Below are 27,780 nucleotides of genomic sequence, written 5' to 3'. Positions count from 1 at the left end.
CATACCAGACTCAACATGTTAGTTCAGTTTTTCTTTCTACAGATGCTGCCAAACCTGTTGAGTTTCTACAGCATTTTCTGTGTTTATGCCAAGAAAGAAGCTGAGCAAGGTTATGTATTGCATATTTATCGGTCAAAATTGATATTCAGTTCTTCTTCATTTTTCTTTGGACTACAGACAGTAGAACATAGAACTGTACACCACAGGAATGGGCCCTTTGGACCATGATGTTGCGCCGAACATGACGCCAAATTAAACTAATCCTTTGGTCCATATCCCTCCATTTCCTGCATATTCATGTGCTTATCCAAAAGTCTCTTAAATGCCCCTATCATATCTGCCTCCACCACCATCCCTGGCAGCACATTCTAGATTCCTACCACTCTCTATATAAAATCTTGCCCCTCACATCTCCTTTGAACTTTCCCACTTTCACCTTAAATGCATGCCACCCTAGTTTTAGACATTTCAACTCTGGGAAAAAGATTCTGGCCATCAATCCTATGTATGCATCTCATAATTTTGTAGACTTATATGAAGTCTCCTCTCAGCCTCCACTGCTCCAGAGAAAACAACCCAAGTTTTTCTAGATAGTAGGAACTGCAGATGCTGGAGAATCTGAGATAACAAGGTGTAGAGCTGGATGAACACAGCAGGCCAAGCAGCATCAGAGGAGCAGGAAGGCTGACGTTTCAGGCCTAGAAGAAGGATCTAGGCTCGAAACGTCAGCTTTCCTGCTCCTCTGATGCTACTTGGCCTGCTGTGTTCATCCAGCTCTACACTTTGTTATCTCAGCATCCTGGTAAACCTTATCTGCACCCTCTCCAAAGTCTCCACCTCCGTCCTATAATGTGGCAACCAGAATTGAATGGTGTACCCTAAGTGTGGCCTGACCAAAGTCTTATAAAGCTGCAACATGACATCCTGACTCTTGTACTCAATTCCCCAACCAATAAAGGCAAGTATGGCCTACGCCTTCTTTACCACCCTCTCTACTTGCGTGGCCATTTTCAGGGAGCTATAGACTTGAACCCCAAGATCCCTCTGTACATCAATGCTGTTGAGGTTTCTGCCATTAACTGTAGACTTTACCTTAACATTTGATCTCCCAAAGTGCAGCACCTCACACTTATCTGGATTAAACTCCATCTTCCATTTCTCCACTCATATCTGCAACTGATCCATTTCTTGCAGTATTCATTGATAACCTTCTATACTATCTACAACTCCATCTGCAAACATACTAACCCGCCTATCTACATTTTCATCCAAGTCATTTATATGTATCACAAACAACAGTGGTCCCTGAGGAACACCACTACTCACAGACCTCCAGCCCAAAAAACAACCTTCCACCACCACCCTCTGCCTTCTATGGGCAAATCAATTCTGTATCCACGCAGGCAAGTCACCTTGGATCCCATGCATCTTAATCTTCTAGCTGAGTCTACCATGAGGGACCTTGTTGAAGGCCTTACTAAATTCCATGTAGGCAACAAGGGGAGGCGATGGCCAGTGGTATTATCACTGGACCGTTAGTCTAGAGACCCACACAATGTTCTGGGGACCCGGGTTTGAATCCCACCATGGCAGATGGTGGAATTTGGATTCAATAAATATCTGGAATTAAGAATCTAATGATGACCGTGGATCCACTGTCGATTGTTGGAAAAAACCCATCTGGTTCACTAATGTCCTTTAGGGAAGGAAAGGTCTGGCCTATATGTGACTCCAGACCCACAGCAATGTGGTTGACTCTTAACTGCCCTCTGGGCAATTGGGATGAGCAATAAATGCTGGCTAGTCAGTGACGCCCTCATCCCGTAAATGAATTAAAAACAAAACTGCCCTACTTTCATTGATCACCTTCATCACGTCCTCAAAGAATCCAATCAAGTTAGTAAGACATGACCTGCCCTGTACAAAGCCATGCTGTGCATCCCTAACTGGCCATGCTTTTCCAAATGTATGTAAATCCTATCCCTAAGAATCCACTCCAATAGCTTACCAACCACCGATGTGAGACTCAACAGTCTATAGTTTCTTGGATTGTCCCTATTTCCCTTCTTGAACACAGGAACAACATTAGCTACTCGCCAGTCCTCGAGGACCTCTACATTGGCTAATGAGGATACAAAGGTCTTGGTCAAGGCCCCAGCAATCTCCTCTCTTGCCTCTCTCACAAGTCTGGGATAGATACCATCGGGCCCTGGGGACTTATCCACCTTAATGCCCTTCAAGGCACGCAACACCACTTCTTTCTTGATCTCAAAATGCCCTAGCATATTAGCATGCTCCACACTAATCTCACTATCCTCCATATCCTTCTCCTGGGTGAATACCAACGCAAAGTACTCACAATAATTTTGCAGAATTTTTCAACTGAGAATTAAATGGTTTGAATAAGATATAGGATTGATAGTTCAGACAACCTTCTTCAATGCCTTGTTTTCATATGATTTGATATTAGAGTAACTGTCAGTGTACATATGGGCTAACCATTTGTATACCAAGAAATATCTGTGCAAAGCATGAACTACCAGATGGCATGCAACCCTAAATATCATACAGCTAACACAAAGTTTGGCCCTGTATGGTCACATTTTAACACAATTTTAATTGTATTTAGTTATAATTTTATCATTATTCGTTATAACTTCCCTCCAGACAGACAAATTTCAGATCAATCGCTCATTGTTGAACAGCTTCCTGTTATTTTAGCAATGCTTTATACACACTATTTCTAACTCTGAATTATGATAATAATTCACTTAATTTCAATTTCTTGCGTCATTCAACTCATGAGGCATTAATAAGCAAAAATGTGTTCTGAGAAACCTGTTTATTTTAACTGAGTTGATTAAGCTCAATGAGATCCTTTCAGAGTTTTGTTCTTTCTTTCCCTGAACACACTTAATTTTACTGGTGGTAAGGTTCCAAGAAAGCCTTTTGGGCCATGAGCGATCATTCCTCATATTTGAGTATAGTAAGCACTGGTAACTATTCTGTACTTGGGGCTATGTAAAATGGTCATGCTCCATTAAATTCAGTCATTGCTTGAAATCAATGCAGAATATTCCCCACAGAAATCATCAGGTATCAGGAGTGTGGGATAAACTTGCTTTCTTTACTCCTTAGGAATAGATTAGATCATTCAGTCACTTAAGCCTCATTTAGACCATGGCTCTCCATTACCAGCAGGGCTTCATTTCCGTTGTTACATTTATATAAAGAAAATCTTTGGACCTGAGTCTTGCAAGATCCAATATCTCCAACATCCACAGCCTTTTGGCTCCAGGCTTCAATGGACCCTTGTGTCTAAACTGGCTTCTCAATTTCACTCTGGAATAACCTAGTTTCAGTTTTAAAATTACATCCCCATGTTCTTAATTTGTCCATTATGAGAAATAACTTCCCAGAATCTATCCTATTGAAACCTTTCAACCTTTGATAAATCTTTCCATTCTGTAACACCACAATGCAAATGCCAAACCTACATCCTAGGTAATGTTATCTGTTGCTCTCTGTAGATCAATGCCGGTGAACACAATTACAGACTTTTCTGTTATTGCAATCTACTTCTTTCCTTATCACTCAGTCAGGTTAACTCTAGCATAACAGTGTGCCGGATTACAAACCTAGCTGCCTCAGACTCACGACTGAGACATAGGCATTGCCCACACTGATGAGGAATAGCTGGCAATGCTTCAGTCATTCAGGTAGGTCTATTCTTCTTCTCTGAGTTCTGAGCTCAGGATCCTGTTTCTGTGACGACTGGTCCTAGATAACCCTGTTGATGTCTTCAAAACACTTATTTTTACATATTTTCTCTTGAAGGTTCTGGAAAGTTTAACTCCTGCCCAAGACACTTGTGACTTTAAGATAATCTATCCAAGGGTTGTATAGACAGGGGAGTCTGTTTCATTTGTGCTCCCTTCTGTCTTTAATTTTGTCGCCTTGATAACTACAAAGGTCAAGCAACCTTTAAGCAACAGTTTTCTGCTTCCAGAGCATTGCCTGGTCCTGGCTTTTGTTCCTGTGAAGTTGGCCACTTTTCCCCATTATCTTTAAAGAGACTTAGTTTTAACCATCTGGTACAGTGCAGAAATTTAGGTGCAACCATATGGCTACACTAAAATGAGTTCTTGCTGCACAAACTAGGACTCCAACCTTGGTAGTTTTCCACTGCCTATAACCAATTTTAAAAACAGCAATTGCTTAGTGAGTCATGAGAACCATTTGGAAGGATTTTTGTTGTTCTTTGGTGAGAATATATTATCTCAAAATCCATCTGTATGGTTTTGGCCTTCAATAAAAGTTTACCTCTGGACCCGAAACCTTAACTCTGCTTTCTCTCCACAGATGCTGTCAGACCTGCTGAGTTTTGCCAACAATTCCTGTGTCTGTTTCTGATTTCCAGCATCCACAGTTCTCTCTTTTTTTAAAAGGTTACCTCTTATTTATTTTCTTCTAACCTGAGAAAGTAACATAGTTAGGGTCTGCCCTCCTGGTCACTCCTCACGGCTGACTAGCTAATACAGCAAAGTGCAACGATGTTTCTACCTGGTGGCTCTGTTCAAATCTCAGGGAGCTGCAGAAATGGGGGGAACTTGAAATAAAAACTCTATTTCTCTCTTTGCATTTGCTGCCACACCTGCTGAATGTTTTCAACACTTTCTGCGTTTTTGTCATTTCAGATCTCTAGCATTTGCTTTTATTTTAGTGGGGACCTTTATATTATTCTTTGGAAAATGGCTTGCTGGTCTTTGGTGACATGCTTCTGTGTATTCTGACTTCCGAAGCGCAAGTGGTCTCTATAGTTAATAATATAATAAAACGGAAAGTGCTGGAGAAGCTCGGCAAGTCTGGCAGCATCAGTAAAGCTGGTCATATTGGACTGTGAAACGTTAACTCTGTTTTTCTCTCCACAGATGTTGCCAGACCTGTTAAGTTCACCCCAATGCTTACTGTTTTCTTCTATATTTCAGATTTCCAGCATCCACAGTATTCTGCTTTTATTTGGGCTCTATAAGCTGCTGAAGTGCATCATTCACCTCAGTATCACTGCGGAAACAACAGTGGTGGGGAAATGATGTGAAAGGGTCATTTTGAGTTGATAGGAGTGGGAATGGAAATGATAAATTAACGGCTGAAGCTGAAGCCAGAAGTGACTTTCTTATACACTATCTGTAAATAATGTTCATTCATTCCTGAATTATCTGATAAAATGTGGCTTGGGGCGGGGTAGAGGGGGAGGGGGGGGTCTTGTAACTTATGACTGAATGAAAATAAAATTCTCTTCTCGAAGTGCAGTACAAAATAAGTCGAAAAGACTTTTGAATGCAACTTGCCGATTGGTACAAGGTGAGTGATGGAAGTTCTGACCATTTGGAGCATTTGTTTTTAGGCTTAAATGGTACAATACTTGGCGGGGAGGTGGGGGGGGGGGGGGGGGGGGGGAGAGATCTGTGGGGGAGGAGATGTGGTGTGTTTCTGGTGGGTTGGGATGGGGAGTGGGGAGTGGATTGGCCGCAGGAGGGAATCCGCATTAGGTGTTGCGGTAAACCCGCCTCTTTCTTGTTCAGTATAAAGGAAGCTCACCACTCAAAGCCACAATGCTGGGGGAAAAGATCAAATTTCAGAAAAGGGAGATGTGTGGATTCTCTGACGGGACCCTGGAGCTGCATCACAGAGACCAGTTGCAGCTATTTGTTTGTATTGGTGCAGAGACTGGGGACGAGTCAGAACCGTGCGCTGCAAAGCGGTTGATTTGATCGGCTCGGAGCCGGGAGCCAGATGCCCCGAAATTGCCGATCGTGCTGTTCCATGAGCGCTATGAGCCGCTATCTCTGGCTGCCTTTGCCCTATGTCGCCAACACTTTCCGAAAGAGCCCGGAGGAAGCCAATGTCAGCGACTTGCTGTCGGCTCTGTACGACCTCTCCAACAGCTCCTCCTTGTTCAACTGGGGCAACCTGACCATCGAGGATTGGGGTGTCTTCAGCAACCAGACCAAGTATGAAGCCGAGTCCCAGAACCCGACTGTCAAAGCGCTGCTGATCGTTGCTTATTCTGTCATCATCGTCATCTCGCTCTTCGGGAATGTCCTGGTTTGCCAGGTGGTGGTCAAAAACAAGAGGATGCACTCTGCCACCAGCCTGTTCGTGGTCAATCTGGCGGTGGCCGATATCATGATCACACTCCTCAACACCCCCTTCACTTTGGTAAGACCTGCCTGTTGTCTTAGCACTAAACCTCGAGGCATCCCTGAAATCTCCAGAATTATCAGGAGCAAGGTTACATTAATGGGAAAAGAAACTACCTGTAACTCACCTCTTATTGTGTTCGGGGATAGGATGGAGCTGGGAGCTGTCCTCAACTGTGGGCATTGTCAGGCACGGGTCTTTCAAATGTGCCCTATGTTTAATGATAGTATTTTTCTAACATGCCAATTAATTGTGCTTTTAAATAGACACTGCTGACTTAAAATATCTTGACAGTGGGTAATTGGTTTTACAAAATACATTTGGAATTATTTTAATTGGTAATGAGTCACTCTTGTGCATTTGGGACATCATTGTGAATTCTCACGGAGATTTCGTGAAATATTAATGCCACAGCTCCAGCACCAACTGTCATGAAATTTGAAAAGAAATATACTGAATCTGGAGACACTTAACAAGCTTGCTGTCTTAGAGATTATTCAGTGATGCCCAAGTTTGCTTTAGAAGCTGGGCTCAAAGGCAGGTTGATTAGAGATCAAGATACAGAACTGATTCTCCTAAACCAATTATCTTAAAATTGAATATCCACCTGCACTATTCAGTTCACCCTGTTGGGTGTTAGTATCTCTATCTGTGTAGTTCAGGCATTTTAAATGTAAGGTCTACACCTGGAAGGTACCCAGGATTTTGGAAACAAAACCTTCACAATTGTTTTTGGAATGTAACAGTTTTACGATGTTGTGCCCTTAATGGACTTTATATTACTGCCACAGGTTTCATTTCACCCATATGAGAAACTCCAATCAGATTTCCAAGAGTTAATCTCATCTATGTATATCTTCTATAAAGTGACATTATTGTCATGAGAATATGCACATTAAAATCTGAGAATTTGAGTTGCCGGTGAATCAGGGATTAGACCTGACAGGCTTGCATCTTCCAGCAGACTAGAATTCCATGTTTTTAAGGATTACAGTGCTGCTGACAACTCCCTAGTTCTCTTTGATATTCCTTAGCATTCTCAAACAGACATGTTGCATCTGATAGTCTTTAACATTGTTGTAAATTGAGATTGAAGAAAGCTTCTATTTTCAGTTAAATTTGCTGATGGCTCTGAAATTGACAATGAACTCAAAAACCACTTCCCCACTGGTCATTATATTGATGGGACCAGGCTTAGCTGGTCAAGATCACAATTGGATGCAGATATCTGACTTTTTTAAAATTCACTCATGGGACATGGGCATCACCAGGTAGGCAGCATTTATTGTCAATCCCTAGTTGCCTTTGAGAAGGTGCATTAGTCATGAGCAATGTTACTTGTAACATTTCTTAAAGAGATGCTCTATTTCATGATAACATTTAACAACAGTTTTGTCAGCATGAGATTGCCAATTATTGAAGAATGTTACTTGTTGGCTCCACAAGGATAACTTTGTTTTTAGTGCTGTAAAATGTTGCTGTATATTAAATCTGGCTACCTGATTTTAATTTTCACTATTTCAATCAACTGATTTGATTTGTCGGCCCACGCTGAAGTATGAATGTTGTGGTACAATTTCCAGCATTGTTTTTGGATTAATTAGCCTGCTGCACATTCCTTAAGGCTGATTGTCTGTAATCCCTTCCTTGTCCTGAGGTCTGTAATCTATTGGTCCTATGAGGCAGTTCCCTAGTTTTTCCACTGGAGTGACCCCCTGTCAAAGCTTAAACTGTTGCGACTCCTTGGTGAGCTGTGGGAGAGAGAGAAGGGAGCAACTCCAGCTATTACTACCTGGCAGTTTGCAACACCAGCTTGTGACCCCACTTGTGGTCCTGACCTCTAACTTGGGAAACCCGGCATAGGCTTACAGATCTATTAACGTTCTAATATTGTTCTACTCTGCTTAGCTTTCCTTTCTCTTGAAAAAACTAACCAAAGACTGTTTTCAGTAGCACAGAAAATAACCATACCATTGAGTACAATAATGAGTCCTACAGATCACAAAGGTATGAGCATTAATCCTTAGTTTGGACTGTTATCTGTGCTGCTGATACCTGCCAGTATGTTCTGGGTCCAGATAAATGAACATCAGGCAGGATCCATGCACGTTCCCACTCCATCTGTACAAATAGCCCTGAGCTTCCAGTTGTCTACCACTTTAACACACCACCCTGCTCCTATGCTAACATTTCTGCCTTAGGCCAGCAGCAGTGGTCCAGTAAAGTTCCACCCAAGCTGGAAGAACAACATCTCATCTTATATCTCGGTAGCTTATAGCCCTCAGAACTCAACATTAAGTTTAACATGTTTAGAGTGTGAACGCCTCCCTCCATGCTCCGTACCCACCCCCCCAACCCCTGTCCCCCTCACCACCACTCATACCCTTGGTCCTGTATTTTATGATTGTTGCCAACCCATTTTCAACTATTCGCATTTCCATTATCACCTATTCATCATTTATTACTTCTCCGGATTACAGTCAGAAATCCCATTACCTGCTACGATTTTTTCTTTCTCTGAGCACTGTCTCCATCTATTCGTCTCACACTTTCCTTCCTCCCTAACCACACCCCGTCGTGTCAACAGTGTAAGTATCACCATCTCCTAGCTGCTTTCAGACCTGATGAATTGTTACTGGACTCCAAACATCAGCTCTTTTTTTCCCTCTCCATAGATCTGTCAGATCTGCTGAGTTTCTCCAGCACTTTGTGTTTTTGTTCCATGCTCCTGCGACTTACTCAGCATCTCCTTCTGGAAGTGCAGCGTGTGGATATTGAATGAAGACAGAATCAGCTTTGCTTGAATGCACTACTGACATTCACATATTAACTTAAGTATAATGCAAGTGGCTTTCTGACTTCAGTATATTGGACCTGTACCCCTGTCTTCAAGTGAAAGGCAGATGAACTTGTGTTTAAGGTGACCTATTCAAACACATTTTATTTTATTTCTTCTTGACAATGAAAGATAACTAATCCATAAAAGATTGTATATAGATTGCAGTGTGATGATGCTTGCTGTTTCTCTTGCAGGTTCGGTTCGTAAATAGCAACTGGGTGTTTGGGAAGCTGATGTGTCATGTCAGTCGGTTTGCACAATATTGTTCTGTGCATGTGTCAGTACTGACACTCACTGCTATTGCATTGGACCGACATCAGGTACAGAATAAACACCAAAGCACTAAATTGATACACAGGATGCTTCTACTATTGAATAGAAATCCAGACAACCTGCCTATGATGGTAAAGGATTCAAAGGGGTTTACAAATTGGGAAATTTAAAGTGCTGGAAATTCTTCTTTTCAAAATCTTATCTGTCATACAAAGCAGGCATCTTAAATAGTTACCTCTCATGCTTGACTATTTTCTCTTCCTTTCAGTCCCTCAACTTGATGTAATACTGCCTCATCTCCCCTGTTATCAGTATGATCATTCTTCTGAAATCAGCTTTTTGCAACAAATTTTTGCCAGGCAATTTGACCATGGGGTCATAATATTCAATGACAATCCTTCTTTCACAAGGAGCATTGTTACAACCCATTGAGGAAAGGGCATTGATTCTCATGCCCCATGACTCCTGGTGGCAATGCAGAAGTTAATGATTTAATCAAAGTATGCTAAGTCCCCAAATGACTTGTCTGAAGGATTCAGGTTAACAGAAAACACTGAGCAGGTTTACGTGCTTCATAAAATCTACTGATTAAAAGGAATAAATAAGTTCAAGTTGCAGGTAAACAAAACTATGAACTATGAACATATACCTGAACTTGTTTAAACTTTAATCCCCTTTTAAACCCCTACACACAAACAAATAAATAAGACATTGGTGGGAGGGAAAAACAAGGGAAACACAATTTAACAGCACGACTATTTAGAGCTCACTGAGATGTTATTTTTGCTTCTGAAGACTTTGTATTCTTTGATCTCTTTTCTCCAGGTTTTTCTCATTCTTCAGAAGTCACAGACTGATTGGTACATTAATTGCAAAGTCTCTCAGTCACTGGTGAAAGGCAACAACTTGCTGCAACTGGTGGAAGAACATAACTGGTTTACTTCATGCACTTTTAATGCAGAGATAGAGACACAGAACCTGCTCTTCCAGCAGTGCAGAGGTTCTCACTATAAACACTGAAGATGTTCACCTGACCAGAGCCAATTACAGAGCTGTCATCAAGCTGCACATTTGCACAAACCAATCAGTAATCTGTTGCTAGCTGAATCTTATTCTGCCATCACACACCCCTCCCGCTTAAGTGTCATGCCATTTTATCTCTCCACCCTAATGCTTAAACATTGCAGTAGTATAAACAAAATCACAATGAGTTCCAGGAACTTGTTTTTAAAAGGGCATAAATTCCTCTACAGTCCTTGATTTAGAACATTCCTGTCCCCATTTCCCACCACTATCAAAATTAAAGATAAAAAGATGCCATCTTTATAGCACAATCCTAATTGATATGAATCGCCAGGCAGTTTCACAACTAACATTGATTATTTCACATAAATATAGAAAATGCTGGAAATGCTCTAAAGGTCAAGCAGCATCTCTGAAGAAAAAGAATTAACATTTCAAGTCTGTGACCTTTCTTCAGAAGTTTTACTAGCTATCTTGCCACAGACAGAGGATCAAACATTGGACCATTTTGTTCTGATTTAACTTAAAAAATGATTCTGTGCTGATGTGTTTTTATCTGGTGCAGTTCTGTTCATAAAATAATAATATTAGATTAATCTCTTCATGGTACAACTGGCTTCAATTACTTTACAAAATCCAAGACCAAAACCCAAACCACTGTTTATATGGCATATATTCAGTGTGGTATGACATTGTAACCTGTTGCACTTCCGGTGTCTGTGTCCTCTGCAAACTTGAATCTCTGTTGACAGCAAACGACTGTGGAATTTGACCTTATTTCAAAAGTCAGGAGTGGGGAAATACTTTTATTTCATAGGTACAGTGCTAGTACTGTGCAATTAGTTCCAAAAGAGAACATGAATTCAAACATCATGCTTCTTGACTTAAAGCAAACTTGTAGCAGTGTAAGAGCTAAGGAAGCCTTAAACTGAAACCCATTAAAACTGTGGTTGCCAAAAGAAATCTTTATATATTGGACAGAATTTGTGATAAATTCCTGATGTTTAGAAAAAATGCAACCACTGGATAATGAATCTATAACATAAAAAATTTGTGAAAGGGAATATTGTTAGAAACGCATAAATCTGAGTGCAGTACATTGGCTAGAACTTATAAGGAGGAAAGTATTTTAATTTATGCCCTTTAAGAAACAATAAGACCCATTATACAGGACATCACCAAGTTTAATGAAAGCCATGGGACAAAAATTTAATATAATAACAACTTAAGAGATGTCATACTTAGCTTTTAAATCCTATAGATTGTTGGAGGATAGGAAATATGAGAGAGATAAGGAATTACACTGTTTTGGGATGATGGGAGTGGACATATTGAGGTAGGATACAGTATGTGTCTTGACTATAGCATGATGGCAGCGCAAGCAAAGAAGGTGATCTGTCTGAAATGTGGGAGGAACCAGATGGTAGAGTTCAAAAGAGCAATGTCAAAATAATGAGGTAAAAAATGGTAGTGGAGCAAGTTTGTTTTCTTCTGCCTGTTCAGAACTAAATAATGGTGTTTGGAAGCATCAGAGGTATGGAAATAATATTCATATTTTGCATTGACATGAGCTTCATAGAAAGCTGAGAAATGTGGAAACATTTGACAGTCTTTATCAATAATTCAAGCACACTGAGGGAATTGCATAACGCAGTTCATGCCATATTATCTTTTACATTATCCAACAATGTTTATGCCCACGCTATCAGTGCAGCATTGTTTTCCGTTTTTAGTTAATCTTTTCATGAGCTTCGGCTTTCATCAAGGTAAAAGATCTGAAAGGTGGGCAAATAAAATACTTCTGCACATTTGGCCAATAAGTAATTAATAGTTCCTGTGAGAGTATCCCTTTCTTAAACGAAGCATTTTATCAACCTAACTGCAATGTCTTCATTCCCTGCGTAAGCTCTTCTTGTAGCTTTTCTGAATGAGAGGCCATGGTTTTAGGATAAGGGGTGGATGCTGGGACATTGGGTAATTTTAAGGAGGTGATCGACAGATGTTTAATCGGTAATGGGTTCAGTTTCTGGTCAATGGTAAGCCCCCAAGCTATTGATAGTGGGGTTTCAGTGATGGTAACACCATTGAATGTCAAAGGACAGTGATTAAATTCTCTCTTGTTGGACATGGTCGTAGCCTAGCATTTCTGTGGCATGTATGTTACTTGTCACTTGTCAGCCCAAGTCTGAGTATTGCTCAGCTCTTGCTGCATTTGAACATGGAGTGTTTCAGTATCTGAGAAGCCATGAATGGTGCTAAACAATGTGCAGTCATCAGCAAACAACCCCCGCCTCTGACCTTATGATGGAAGGAATGTCATTAAAGCAGCTGATGATGTTTGGATCTCGGACCACTACCCTGAGGGACTCTTACAGAGTTGTACTGGAGCCGAGATAGCTGACATCCAACGACAGCTATCTTCCTCTGTGGCAGGTTTGACTCTGACTAGTGGAATTTTTTTCCCCTGATTCCCAATGATTACAGTTTTGCCAGAGCTCCTTGGTGCCACACTTTGTCAGATATGACCTTGATATCAGGGGCAGTCATCCTCACCTTACTGCTGAAATTCAGCTCGCTGTCCATGATTAGTCCAATGTTGAATGCTGTTGTGTGGATGAAGGGTTGAGGAGAATGGTTGCCATGGAGTGTGCAGGCATGTTGTGCAGAAGAAACAGTGGACAGCTGGCCAAGACAGCCATCTGGTGAAATACATCATCCATTCATCTGCTCTGTTTCACCTGTCGGATTTTCTGGGTTTTTTTGGCAGTGGAGAGGAGATTTAGACGGTGCGTGTAAATAGGTTGAATTGCCAGTGAGGGGAAAATTACACTCTACAGCTCCATCTGAGCAATTTACCATTCTAGCAAATTGGGAACTCCAAGATGGCATTGGGAAAAATAAAGTTTTCTCGTAAGTTTTTAAACTTACAAATACCTCTTTAAAAACCAAAAGAACTGTGGATGCTGTAAATCAGGAACAGAAACAGAAGTTGCTGGAAGCTCAGCAGGTCTGGCAGCATCTGTGAAGGAAAAAAATCAGAGTTAACGTTTCGGGTCCGGTGACTCTTTACCTGCTGTGCAAGGGGTTGTGAACTTGGACCTACTATCACCTGAGTTGTTTCTATTTTTTCTATTCATTTGTAGGATGTGGGCATTGCTGGCTGGCCAGCAGTTCTTGCCCATCCCTAGTTGCCCTTGAGAAGGTGGTGCTGAGCTGCCTTCTCAAACCGCTGCAGTCGTCCTGCTATAAATTGACCCACAATGCTATTAGGGAGGGAATTCCAGGATTTATACCCAGCGACAGTGAAGGAATGGCATTATAGTTCCAAATAAGGATGGTGAATGGCTTGGAGGGAAACTTGGAGGTGGTGGTGTTCCCATATGTCTGATGCCCTTGTCCTTCCAGATGGAAGTGGTCGTGGATTTGGAAAGTGCTGTCTGAGGATCTTTGGTGAATTTCTGCAGTGTATCTTGTAGATCGTATACACTGCTGCTACTAAATGTTGGTGATGGAGGGAGTGGATGCTTGTGGATGCAGTGCCAATCAAGCGGGCTGCTTTGTCCTGGATGGCATCAAGCTTCTTGAGTGTTTTTGGGGCTGCACTCAACCAAGCAAGTGGGGAGTATTCTATCACACTCCTGACTTGTGCCTTGTGGATGGTGGACAGGCTTTGAGGAGTCAGGAGGTATTCCTAACTTCTGGCCTGCTCTTGTAGCCACTGTGTTTATGTAGTGAGTCCAGTTGAGTTTCTGGTCACTCCCAGGATGTTGATAGTGGGGTATTCAGTAACACCATTTAATGTCAAGGGGTGGTAGTCAGATTGTCTCTTATTGTTGATGGTCATAGCCTGGCATTTGTGTGGCACGAATGTCACTTGCCACTTGTCAGCCCAAGCCTGGATATTGTCCGGATCTTGTTGCATGTGAACATGAACTGCTTCAGTGTCTGAGGTGTCACAAATGGTGCTGAACATTGTGCAATCATCAGCGAACATCCCTATTCTGACCTTATGATGGAGGAAAGGTCATTGATAAAGCAGCTGAAGATGGTTGGGCCTAGGACGCTGCCCGGAGGAACTCCTGCAGAAATATCCTGGAGCTGAGATGATTGACCTTCAACAACTATGACCATTTTCCTATGTGTCAGGTTTGACTCCAACCACTGGAGAGTTTGCCCCCTGATACCCATTGATTCAAGTTTTGCTAGGGCTCTTTGATGCCACACTCGATCAAATGCAGCCTTGATATCAAGGGCTGTCACTCTCACCTCACCTCTGGATTTCAGCTCTTTTGTCCATGTTTGAACCAAGGCTGTAATGAGGTCAGGAGCTGTGTGGCCCTGGCAGAACCCAAACTGGGCGTCACTGAGCAGGTTATTGCTGAGGCGGTGCTGCTTGATAGCACTGTTGATGACAGCTTCCATCACTTTACTGATGATCGAGTGGAGACTGATGGGGCGGTAAATGGCCGGGTTGGGTTTGTCCTGCTTTTTGTGTACAGGACATACTTGGGCAATTTTCCACATTGCTGCACAGATGCCAGTGTTGTAACTGTACTGGAACAGCTTGGCTAGGGGAGCAGCAAGTTCTGGAGCACAAGTCTTTAGTACTATTGCTGAATTGTTGTCAGGGCCCGTAGCCTTTGCAGCATCCAGTGTCTCCAACCGTTTCTTGATATCACGTGGAGTGAATCGAATTGGCTGAAGAGTGGTATCTGTAATGCTGGGGACCACTGGAGGAGGCCGAGATGGATCATCCACTCAGCACTTCTGGCTGAAGATTGTTGCGAATGCTTCAGCCTTTTACAGTTGGTTCCATGATGTAACGGTTAGCACTCTGGACATTGAATCCAGCAATCCAAGTCTGAATCTCGATGGGACCTCTAATTGCTGTGTCCCAACAAGTTGTCTGGGGTGGCACGGTGGCTCAGTGGTTAGCACTGCTGCCTCACAACGTCAGGGACCGAGGTTCGATCCCACCCTCGGGCGACTGTCTGTGTGGAGTTTGCACATTCTCCCCGTGTCTGCGTGGGTTTCCTCCGGGTGCTCCGGTTTCCTCCCACAGTCCAAAGATGTGCAGGTTAGGTGGATTGGCCATGCTAAATTGCCCATAGTGTGGATATATAGATGAGGTGAGTTATAGGGGGATGGGTCTGGGTGGGAAGCTCTGAAAGTCAGTGTGGACTTGTTGGGCCAAAGGGCCTGTTTCCACACCGTAGGGGTTTCTGTGATTTGTCTCTCACCTCTCAACACAGACACCAGCTCTCTCTGTTTCATGCAGCCTGTCCACTCAGTGGCTCTCTCTCACCTCATCCTCACAAGCTACTAGGAATTTTGAATCAGCTGTGATCCTATTGAACGGTGGAGTGGGCTCAAGGGGCAGAATGGCCTACTCCTGTTCCTATTTCTTTTGGTTTCATGGTCTTTCTGTCCAAATGAAAGTAAAACACTGGAGATACTGAAAATCTGAAATAAAATACCCCTTTCTCCCCTTTGGTCACTCACTGGATTCTCCTCACCACCCTCCTCCTGCATTGCTACTAGCTGCTGTTCCATCCATCCTCTTCATATTCAGTCTCACCCTTTGTCACACTGCAGGAAAAGTTGCCCCCTGGCCTGCCATACTGGAATCTGATGAGCACCCTTGACTGAATGTGACAGTGCAGAACAATTGACACCCCTAGGCCTCACTAAGGACTGGACCCCTTTGACTTTCTCTCATGGTTGAAGCATATGCAGTGTGTTTGCTGCTTAAACTGCTGGCACGTGCTGTGAATGTGACAACCACGTAGCACACTGCCATGCAGCACCATGCCAACTCCCTTTATCGTTCAGTGCCTCACAATGTGACAAGCTGCCATTTCTGCCTATGGGCAGAGCAAACCACAGAGGCAGAGAATGACAGAGCCTTCAAGTAAGTTCAAAGTGAATGCACACTATGAAGGAAAGCTAAAATCCATAAGATGCATCAGGTGCCCATGCCTGAGATTCATGTGTCTCCCTGCAGTGCAAAGAAATGTGACAGTTACAGGCAGGTTAAAGGTGATTGTCACAATTTAACTGGGAAGAGTACATCAATAATCATGCCCACTGTTTCGCAAGCTGTCACTAAAGGTACAAATTCCAAATTAGACTTACAAAGATGACCAAATTGCCTGACTGATTGCTCTCAGGATAAAAGCAATTCACATGAGACTTTATCATTAACAGAAAATGGCTCTATTTATCATAACACACATTACTTTTGGCAGAGATAAAAAGAAAGTTTCAAATTACTACAATGCAGCTTAAATTATACCCCTTTAAAGTACAAAATATCTACACACTCATTTACCACTAAGGCAGACAGAAGTCAGATAGTTTGATACAAATATTATAGGTGGAAAAAAAGAATAGACAGGGACAATAACATTCTGAGGATCAAAAGTCCAGATTTCAAGGGTTATATTGTCTCAAATCTTTTTGATTTCAACAATGGTGACATGCTGGTGTGTGCAAAAATGATGGTTGTTTCTCACTGCAATATTTGGTGAGGGGAAAACCAGAAATTCTTTACTCAATGTCAAAACTCCATTTTTTCATCAATTCACCATATTTTCCCACATTTCTCACAATCAACCTTGCCACTGAAGGAAGTGGATATTGCATCCATGGTTTTAATTAGAGGTCATTGATTTGATCAAAGAGCTGAATTTTCTGACATACATCAGGGACCCAACTTTATGACTATATCAGGGTCCGCAGCCTATGCCCTGGCACAATTGTCTGATCATCGGACTCCTGGTAATTTGTTTTATTCATTTACAGGATGAGGGTATCACTGGCTAGGCTAGAATTTATTGCCCATCCCTAATTGCCCAGAGGGCAGTTAAGAGTCAACCACGTTGCTGTAGGTCTGGAGTCACATTGTAGGCCAGACCAGGTAAGGACAGCAATTTCCTTCCCCAAAGGACATAAATGAATCAGATGGATTTTTCCAACACTTGACAACAGATTCATGGTCATCATTAGATACTTAATTCCAGATATTTATTGAATTCAAATTCCACATCTGCCATGGTGGGATTGGAACCCAGGTCCCAAGAACATTACCTAGGTCTCTGGATTAACAGCAATAATATCACTCGGCCATCATCTCCCCGTGGGTCATCTCCATGCTTGTCACCATATTAAGAATGACAGAAAGGGTTGGGACGTGGGAAACATAGAAAATAGGAGCAGGAGTAGGCCATTTTTCCCTTCAAGCCTGCTCCACCATTCAATATGATCAGAGCTGATCACCCAGCTCAGTATCCTGTTCCTGCTTTACCGTACCCTTTGATCTCTTTGGCCTTAAGAACTGTATCTATCTCCTTCTTGGAAACATCTAGTATTTTGGCCTCAACCGCTTTTAGTGGCAGAGAATACAACAGGCTCCCCACTCTCTGCTGAGGAAATTTCTCCTTACCATAGTAACGCAATCAGAAGGGCACTTTGCAAATGGTGACCAAGAGAGGTCAGCGCTGCTGCGGTAGAGTGGCAGTCTCAAAAATGTTTAACATGGAAATGGCCTCAGATGCCTTCTGTAAATTTGATGATGAAGAGGCCCTGAGTGGTTTGGGGCTATCAGTTTGGAAAGGGCACCTTCTCCACAGGATTGCTTTGTGCCATGGCTGTGGCCTTTCATTATGGCAGCTCCTTCATTTGGTGCTTAGATCCTCAGACTCTAATGACCCACTGAAAGGCAAGTACCTTTGAGGAGCTTCCAATCTCCGCAGTCTGTCTCTGTCTTCAGGTAAAAGGTGATTCTAATCAACCTAAATCGCTCTATCGACTGCCTGCCTCTTCGAAACGGGCCATTTAGCAAAGAGCAAAGAACAGTGCAACACAGGAACAGGCCCTTCAGCCCAACAAGCGTGCCCTGACATATTATGCCGTTCTAAACTAAAAATATTTTGCCTCCATGCGGATCTATATCCCTCTGTTCCCTGCCTATTCATGTATCTGTCAAAATTCATCTTAAATGTTGCTATTGTATCTGCTTTCACTACCTCCTCTGGCAGCACATTCCAGACACTTACCACCCTCTGTGTAAAAAACCTGCCACTCACATCTCCTTTTAAACTTTCCCCCTTCTACCTGAAACCTCTTTTCATGCCTGTCATAATTTTGTAAACTTGCTTCAGGTTGTCCTCAGCCTCTGACATTCAAGTGAATACAAGTCAAGTTTGTCTAATCTCTCCTCATAACTAATAACTTCCAAACCAGGCAACATCCTGGTAAAGCATTTCTTCAAAGCCTCCACATCTTTCTGGAGCCACTTTGCTGTCACCCTGGGCAATTACCATGGAATTGGGATGGCACCAGCAGATTGTCTTGATGTGATTCATTTTCTCCTACTTTTCTGACCACCTGCCCCTCCCAACATCTCCTTACCCCTTCCAATGCCAAAGGCATGGCACCAGAAGAAATCAGTTCTATAAACCTCATTTTTTTCTATCTGTAAATGTTATCAGACCTGCTGGGATTTTTTTTTCATGTTTAACTTTCTGTACATATCATCACTGATGGTGCTCAATATAAATACTCTTCAAAGTGGGGACTGAATAACTGTACAGTTGAGCTAGATCACTGATTCCGAGCAGCATCCTTTTATGTTCGAAACGATTATAAGCTCTATTGAAGTACTTGACACATTCCATGACATGTGGTCTATCAGCAAAGTCTGAACAAATCCATCAACATCTACTTATTGGAAAAGAGAACAAACATCATCAAAAGTACAATTTCTAATTTATCCTGCTTCTGCAAGAAAAAAAATCTAACTGGATCTCTCCATATTATATCTATGGACAAAAACAATTTTTTTTTCCCTCCAAAGTTTTATTTACTCTGTGAGAACTACTGAAATAACTTCTTACATCTCTCTTTCCTGTAGTGATTTTATTATTACTTGCTACTGAACAGGTACTTGGGAGTCATTTATAATTGGGTTCAGAGCCTGCCTTCCCTCAATGTTTGTATGTTCTTGTATGTGAATGTTTACTAATGACCATTGGCTGTGATGTCCTGTCTGGCCAAATGGATGCTGCAGCCCATTTCCCAGACACAAGAAGGATATTGACTGGGTAAAGGATCCTATGGGTAGTTGACACCTGTGGAACCATGCCTCAGAATGATATCTTTAACAATAGGAGAGAACATTGAAGAGAGAAAAAGTACTTTGTCTCAAACTGGAGGCTGTGCACACAGATGATAAGTTGCCAATGTACTCGCACGTTATTTGGGACAAATGTTGGAACATTCTGACTCCCCTCTGTGTGTTTTGCACAGGTTATCATGCACCCTCTGAAGCCCAGGATGTCTATGGTTAAAGGAGTCATCTGTATCATTGTCATTTGGATCATGGCAACCTGCTTCTCCCTTCCACATGCGATCTACCAGAAGTTATTCAGAGTTGAATACAGGTGAGGCAGAAAGTGAAGCCAGCCGGGGAATATTTACTGTTTTTAGTTTATTACATTTTACATAGACACACTTAATCTTTAAATCTGGGTCAAGTTTTTTTTCAATATTTGATGAGGCAAAACTGTCAGACTTTGCGATCATTAGCCTGTGAAGCTAATTGTAACTTTCAGCACCTACACATATGTAGAATCTGCTGCCAGCAATTGCCTTCTCCCCCACTGGGTGTGCTGTTGATGAGACTGGCGACTGCAATCTTTAGAAATCACTGAATTGACAAGAACATCCCCTTTTTCATTGTAATATCACAATGCAAAAGCCTTGAAAAGTTATGTCTCTAATACATTTCTGTTGAGTTTTTCATGATGTACTACATTATAACTGATGTTGAATAATCTTCCGAGACCTGGAAAATCATTCTTTTAATTGTGTAATGTCAAAGTTTTCCATCATGATAAACATGCATAGTTCTTCAATGTAATTATTTGTTCTAAATGTGTTAAAGATGCTTCAAATTTTAATCTGTCTAACACAATCTGTTTATTTTGCTCTGTGTAAAATGGTTTAAATATGAAGTTAATTGGTGCATTCCACTTTCCGGAATTCTTCAATGTGGTTGACTACTCACTCTTCTCATAAACATCACTGTTCCTTGACACCTGATATTCACCCTGACTTTGTGCCAGAATTAAACCAGAATACTACATTACAGAGATTGTTACATCTTTGTGATCAATTCACTGTCCATAAAATCTGGGCCATAATCACCCTTGTTTTCATTATTGGTTACGTTCAAACAATGAATGGCGATAACCTGACCAAGGAAGTTGGTTTAATAGACATAAATGAAGAAGCACCATACCACTTAGATATACTTTGTTTTGTATAAGGATTTAAATATCAATATCTGCTGAATTTAACTCCTTATTTTCCTGAGTGACCTGTCAATACTTGATTTGATTTGATTTATTGCAGTCACATGTACCTAAGTACAGTGAAAACATTTGTTGTGTGTGCAGTACAGGCAGACCATGGCAAACAAGGACATAAAGATCACAGGGTGCTTAGACAGAGTGAACCAAACAAGGTTACAGATGCGCAGGAGGTGCACAAAGCAAGATCAACATTAACAAGATCAACGTTATTTGAAGTTAGAGAGGTCCATTTCTGTTGCTCTACTCAATGTGATAAAAAAAACTGTACAGACAAGAGATCCCAGATCTGATTCTCAGGGTTGTATCTTACATTCTTTTGGATAAGACTTAGTTGTTTGAGTTTTTTTTTGTGGGGTATCCATTGAGTTCTCTCATCATATTTTCCAAATGCGCCACATTAATTACCTACCTCGTCCCTGTGGTGTCCGTCATGTCCAATTCCAGCCCCAGCTTGCCACGGGTCATTCCCAAAACAACTCGCCACACAATGGATGTCCCAGAATTCATCAGCATCCCTTTGCAGCATCTTCAAAAGTCCATTGTGCATCTGGACAAGCACTGTCAGAATGAAGCTACCCTGCAATGCTCCTAATACTTTCTTTCCCCAGATGTGGCAATATTGAATCCCCAATTGAGAGATACGGCCTTCAGGGATGGTGTCTTGGTAAAGTATGTCAAGCACAGACTTTGATATCCATCAAGCAGCTTGGGCATGGTCAGTCAGCCACTTAAAGTGGTCAAGGACGGGTTCACCTATTCTATTGGGTGAGGAGTCCCATGTAGAATCATAGAGTCATACAGCATGGAAACACACCCTTTGGTCCAACAGGTCCACTTTGACCATGTTCCCAAACTAAATTGATTGATTGAATCACTAAATTGGTCCCACGTGCCTGCACTTGGCCCATCTCCCTCCAAACTTTTCCTATTCATGTACTATTCCAAATATCTTAAATGTTGTAACTGTACATGCATTCACCACTTCCTCTGGCAGTTCATTCCACATACTAAACACTCTCTGTAAAAAGGTTGCTCCTCATCGGCTTTTTAAATCTTTCTCCTCTCTCCTTAAAAATATGGCCCCTAGTTTTGAACTCCCCCACCTTGTGGAAAAGACCTTTGCTATTCACCTTAACAATGCCCCTCATGATTTTATGAACCTGTATAATGGGCTGCCACTCTTTCATCTTGGCTATTTCTGCCCCACTGTGAGCTCATTCTTCCAAGGATGAGAGAAAATGAGGAATTGAGTGGGATTAAAGTGGGTGCCACAGCTATTGGTGCTGATCAGGGAAAAGAGTTACTGTCTCCTGAGTGGGTTAAAAGGGATGGGGTTTGCAGAGGTTGACAGTGAGTGAAATAAATGTTCCCGGTAAGAGTAAGAAGGATAGGTCATGAGCCTTGGTGGAATTTGGGTCCAGTAGCAGAGACAGCGATTATGAAGTAGCAGAGAAGATGTTGTCATTTACCCTGGCCGTGCATAGAAGATCACTGAGAGCTGATGGCATTGCATTCTTGTCAGTCCAGGAGCAAGAGGACATCCCTTTCTCTGCACCACTTCATCCACCAGGGTCCTTCGCTCCCTGTCTGCAAAATGGAGCACGAATTTCCCAACCCTGTCACGATGAGGGCAAATGTCATGCGCGGTTCAGTGCAGCTCTGGAGTGACTGTGTTTGTCTGGGTGTGCAACAGCCTCTTAAAGATGACACTGTCCCCAGGGATATTGGTCTATTCCAGGATATCCCGACTGTTGTGAGTTCTTTAGGATACAGTGAGTAGTACAATTCAGGTGGGATCCAATGAGAGGGATGCCACAGGGACATAGTAAGGAGATAAAAAGGCAAGTTTGGTATAATAATGCCACAAAACAAGCCAGGCCTCACAGAGAGTAACACTGCAGTTAACGCGATAAAATTGACAGTTAGCCAAAACAAGGATACAAGATTCAGCTCAATATCTAAGACAGCAGTAAGTCACTTATTCATCTAACAAAGGCACATTTCAGTTGTCCTTCAGGCCACTGTGCCAGATTTCACAGTATCCTGGGCATCTTGTAATTCAGAAAACACACCACACCAGGTGAAAGGTCACAAGAATTGACATGAGCACCTAGTTAGAGAGGAAAGGATTTCAAAGGCAGGAAGAGCTCTCAGGTTTTCCAGTGCTGCTGCTGGAGGAGCTACTAATAGAAGTAAGATCAAGGAAGCAGTGAAAGAGGATGCCCCATCCATGAGTGGTCCAGGTACAATGGAAGGAGTTTACCAGGGGACTCACACTACCTCCACCGTCCCATATATTTTTGCTCACAGGTCTTTATTACCTATCATGTTGGTCACGTTAAATTAAGGCACAAGTTCCTATGTACATAAAGTGAGCATGATATAAAGCTAACTTATACCATTATCTGGCATGTCTTTGCAGTGAAAATAATTGGGTGAATGTAACAACTTTAACATGCATAAGAAATATCTGGAATCATGGAGGTATATTTTTCCCATCATAACATTATGCAGATTTCCTGACTTGAGTGTCAGGCAGAGCTGCATTAAGGAAGAATGTTATTAATGTTAGCCTGCACTAGAAAGCTAATCACTATGTTATAGATGCAGGCACCCATCCGAAAGCATGTGTAGAGTATGCCAATTCTTTTCTCCATGTATTTTCTCTCCAGTCAAACAAAATTGCCACATAAATAGGAACAGATGCAATTGGAGTATAATTTACATAAGTTATAGATATATATTACACACACAAAGTGTGTACTAATCTTCAATGCATTACCAATCCTTGGGAAACACAGAGGAGAAAATTGGGAAATAGGAAGAGAGCTTCAAGAACAAGTTGTTAAAGTTTGGGACACCATTCAGCACAGTGGGTTGTTGATATTTCTCAAATGATCCAAGTTTACCATAGTAATAAATTAAAACAAAAAATATTGCAACTCACAGGGTGGATTTGGCAGCATCTGTGGAGTGAAAAGCAGAGAGGCCAGATACTGCCAAATCTGTTGAGTATTTTCAGCATTTTCTGATTTTATTTCAGAAGTGTGAAATGCTACCTTCTGGTAGAAAGAACATGGAGGAACAATACACAATAAACAGTGCTATTTTAAAGGGTGTGGGGGAGCAGGTAGAACAATCAGTTAAAGCAATATACAGAATCCTTTATTTACAGAGGGAGTAGTAGTGCAAAGGGATACTGCTGAATTTGTATAAGCTGCTAGTTAGACATCAGCAGTACAGGGTGCCACACTTGTGAACAAACTGAACAACATGCAGAAAAGGTTTACAAGAATGGTTCCAGGGATCAGTAATTAAGATAGAATCTGGTGTTCTTTTCTTTATTGGTGAGGCCCATGTTCAAATCCCACTTGCTTCTAAGGTGTGCAAGAACATCTCTGATCAGACTAATTAGGGTCTCGTGGTGTCAAGCTCAAGTCAATTGCTGTCTTTTTATCAAGGACCGTCAATATCAGCTGAACTCTTGAACGCAACTCTATTGTCCATGTTTGGACCAAAGTTCTTATGAGGCCTGGGACTGAGTTGAATGTAAATTGAGTATTAGTAAGCAGAACATTGTTTTGTAAGTGTGGCCTGATAACAGTGTTTACAAAACCTTCTGTAACTTTGACATTTGAGAGAAAGCCAATGGGTCAGTAAATGGCCACATTGGCTTTGACCTGATTTTTTGTGTACAGAACAGACCTGGACAATTTTGCACATTGCCAGATTGATGCCTATGTTACAGCCATATTGGTAGCATTCCTGGAAAGCAAACATATGCACACATATGATTTGGAGAACAGAGAACAGATTTGGATTTGGCTAAATACCCTCTTTATTGTTATTGTGATCTAGGCTCACACGTAAACAAAACTAACTGGATGATGGCACCTAGTTCCCCAGAACTTGTACACCAACAAGGAATTAATGCTTTCAGATGAATAGTGGAGAGGACAGAATTTGAAAACAGATTTTACAGTGCTCTTAAGGTGACACACTGAAAATATTTTATTTTATATAGCACCTTTCACAATCTCTGGGCATCTCAAAGCACTGCACAACCAATTTTGCCCTTTTGAAGTGTTGTCAATATTGCAGAAAACATGCAGGCAAGTTAAACACAGGCAAGATATCACTAACAGCAATGAAATTAATTACCAGATTATCTATTTTAGATGTCATTTGAGGGGTAAATGTTGAACAAAGGTTTGGGAAAACTGCGCTGCTGTTCTTCAAATTGTACCACGATGACGGCCTGTACTCAACATTCCATCGAAAAGAAAGTATGGCCCCCCCCATCAGCCTAGGTTATTTTCTCAAGTGTCTACATTGGGAGCTGGACCTATAGCCTCTGAGTGAGAGTGCTGCCACTTTGCTAAGGCTGACACATGGCACTAGTTGACACTAATTGAACAGTGTTATGTAGAGTAATCAGTGAGTAGCTAACTAATCAAAGCTTAGAACAAAAGCTAAAAGCATAGTTGACAGCCCAGATTCTCATTTCCATTCAGCGGCATCCTGTGATCGTGTGAATAGAGATTTGAAGTCACATTGGTGTGAACATTCGTTGTGGACGGAAATTTATTTGAGATCAATGGGTTCAATCACCGTAGAATGGGTGGCTCATAAGATATCGCCATGTTTTGCTACTGCCTACTTCCTCACCTCTAAAGAACTCACTCATCTATTTTTTGTTCCAGGAAAGAAAAAGTGCGAAGTTTATGTCTCCACAATTTTCCGCAGCCAGCTGATCTATACTGGAAGTACACGGACTTGTCTACTTTCATTCTCCTGTATGTTTTGCCACTTCTGATTATAACTGTAGCCTACACGACAGTGGCAAAGAAGCTGTGGTTGAGGAATGCCATTGGAGACATCACTGTCGAGCAGTATTTTGCCCACAGACGGAAGAAAATAATGACCCTGAAGATGCTGATGCTCGTGGTGGTAGTGTTTGCTGTCTGTTGGTTTCCCCTCAACTGTTATGTTGTACTCATCTCCAGCAAGGCCATCAACACCAATAATGCCATATACTTTGCTTTCCATTGGTTCGCCATGAGTAGTACTTGCTACAACCCCTTCATCTATTGCTGGCTTAATGCAAATTTCCGAGGTGAACTTAAATCCTTGCTGGATATGTGCAAAAGGCGAAGGGTCACCCATGCACAACCCCCTCCCTGTATATCTCCTCCCTACAGGCAGGCGTGGATTGAAGACAGAAGCCAAAAGAGAGGCAATCAAGCTCAAAACTTGAGGTTTAACACCAACTCTGCAAGGACTGATCTTTCCGTTGTTGAACCTATTGTGACTGTAAGCTAATCTGGAAAGGGAGGACATTTTAAATGGTACATGTCAACAACTAGAGTATGTGCAAGATCTTCCAACCTTTAAAACATCGTTCTTCAGATGTAAGAATCTCTGGCCAAGCTGGCATTTAGTAGCCATCACTTGTTTTCCCTGAGTAGGTGGTGATGGTCTCACTATAGTGGTTTGATACAACCACATGGTAATGTCAGAGGTCAGACACATGGTAAAATCAGCGGCCTACCATCACTGAACAAAAGTAATCAGTTGGGATTTTATGACAATCCCACAACTTCATTCACACTTTTTATTGTTACAAGCATCCACCACTCTTCCCATGTTTTATTAAGGATCTGAATTCACATTCCTAAATTGGAGCTCATTACTAATCCAGGTTTCTGGATTATCTGACCAACAATTTCATCACTACACCATCCTACTCCTTTCTAATGAGAAATATACGACTAAGTTTGATAGGCATTTAAGAATGATCCAATCTCTCAGGAGATTTTGAGAAATGGTTGAAAAGTTGAAAATAAATTAAATTACTGTGTGTAGTTCGGAAAATATTGGTGTAATCTGGTGAAAATATATGCTTCATTGTTGGACCAGTGCATCTTGCTGAAACTGTATGTTGAGTGCTGTAAGCCTACTTATTGTTGCATTGCATCACTGCAGTTCTCACTAAGCAATCATATAAACAGCATATATTTAAATTGTTCAAAATTATTCTTAAAACTTTGTATCATGTTTTGTTGTGGTCATGTTACTTGGTCAAAAGAACAATTGTATACATGGACATTATGGACTCAGATCAGATTGTATAGCTAAGTGCACAAATTAATCAAATTATTTTGTTACTACCTGCCTCTGTGGCTACATGTACAAACAGGCATCAAGGATGCTTACTAATAACTTGTATCTCAGTATCAGTTTAATCTTAGAAATAATTTTCAGTTAATCTCTGGATCTTGGATTTAAATCTTGTAATTTATAGCCTTAAAGAAGAGATCTATTCCTTGTTTTGTTTACAAATGGTCATAATTAGCTTTAGAATGAGGAGGAAGGAAATCAAAATTTTACATAACTTTGATATTTACACCTTTACGTTAGAAATGTTTTCAAAACCTATGTTTTAAAAAATAGCAACGTTTATATTTCCAAAATCATTATTGTCACTGATTTATTTTGAGCATAAAAGACCCCAAACGAATGAGGGAGACTATTCAACTCATCCTTCCATTAAAAAAACCTACAACCTGCCATCCCAAACCAGTGGTGTTTGCAAATTTGACCATCTTAATGTTGTGATTTTGAACATTTAGATAAATGTGAAGCAGTGAAGGCCATAACAAGAATCCATGGGTTTTAATACATCAATAATTAAGGTGCCTATGATCCCATGCATATGCCGGAAGTCCAGGCACAGTGTCCTCTAGTTTTCATGACTTCCTCAAAAAAAGATCCAGAAATTTGTCTGGGAGAACCTGTACCTTCTATGAAAGTTGGCTGTGAAAGTTCACAAGCCAGGATGAAATATTGAGAGGCAAATCTGAGTTGGAATCCAGCAAGGACTTTATGTGTCTATCTCAACTGTAAATTACCAACCAGTGTTTTAGATCTGAAGGTAAAATCAACCTTAGTTTTCGTCTTCATAAAAAATTAATGCTCAAAATATATTTGCGCTAAAAAAGGTTTGACTATTTGTTGTTTTGGGCTTTCCAACATGGTTAAGCATGGCACTGAAACCGCAGTTTT

At 41.4% G+C, this 27,780-nt stretch overlaps 1 protein-coding gene and 1 long non-coding RNA gene across 2 annotated transcripts in view; one reads left to right on the top strand and one right to left on the bottom strand.

Moving 5' to 3' along the window:
- LOC125484841 overlaps positions 1-6,393 on the bottom strand; it is an 18,907-nt gene extending 12,514 nt beyond the window's left edge. The window contains exon 1 of the long non-coding RNA XR_007263664.1: positions 6,332-6,393. This is a non-coding gene — a long non-coding RNA (uncharacterized LOC125484841). The remainder of the gene's footprint in view (positions 1-6,331) is intronic.
- On the top strand, positions 5,618-27,780 carry LOC109927452 (G-protein coupled receptor 83-like). Its single transcript, XM_020527477.2, has 4 exons — positions 5,618-6,222; positions 9,238-9,363; positions 19,649-19,782; positions 25,419-27,780. Exons 1-4 carry the CDS (start codon positions 5,797-5,799, stop codon positions 26,035-26,037), a joined length of 1,305 nt encoding a protein of 434 aa, XP_020383066.1. The 5' UTR covers positions 5,618-5,796; the 3' UTR covers positions 26,038-27,780.

Source organism: Rhincodon typus, chromosome 14 (assembly GCF_021869965.1).
Source record: "Rhincodon typus isolate 14 chromosome 14, sRhiTyp1.1, whole genome shotgun sequence".
NCBI classification, from domain to species: Eukaryota; Metazoa; Chordata; class Chondrichthyes; order Orectolobiformes; family Rhincodontidae; genus Rhincodon; species Rhincodon typus.
This window is presented reverse-complemented; position numbering and strand designations above follow the sequence as displayed.

What these genes read in the sequence shown, in the direction of transcription:
- LOC109927452 (XM_020527477.2), top strand. Translation starts at nt 5,797, where the DNA reads ATGCCCCGAAATTGCCGATCGTGCTGTTCCATGAGCGCTATGAGCCGC. An exon ending in TCAACACCCCCTTCACTTTG is followed by an intron (nt 6,223 to 9,237) that starts GTAAGACCTGCC and finishes TTTCTCTTGCAG; the next exon opens with GTTCGGTTCGTAAATAGCAA. An exon ending in TTATTCAGAGTTGAATACAG is followed by an intron (nt 19,783 to 25,418) that starts GTGAGGCAGAAA and finishes TTTTTGTTCCAG; the next exon opens with GAAAGAAAAAGTGCGAAGTT.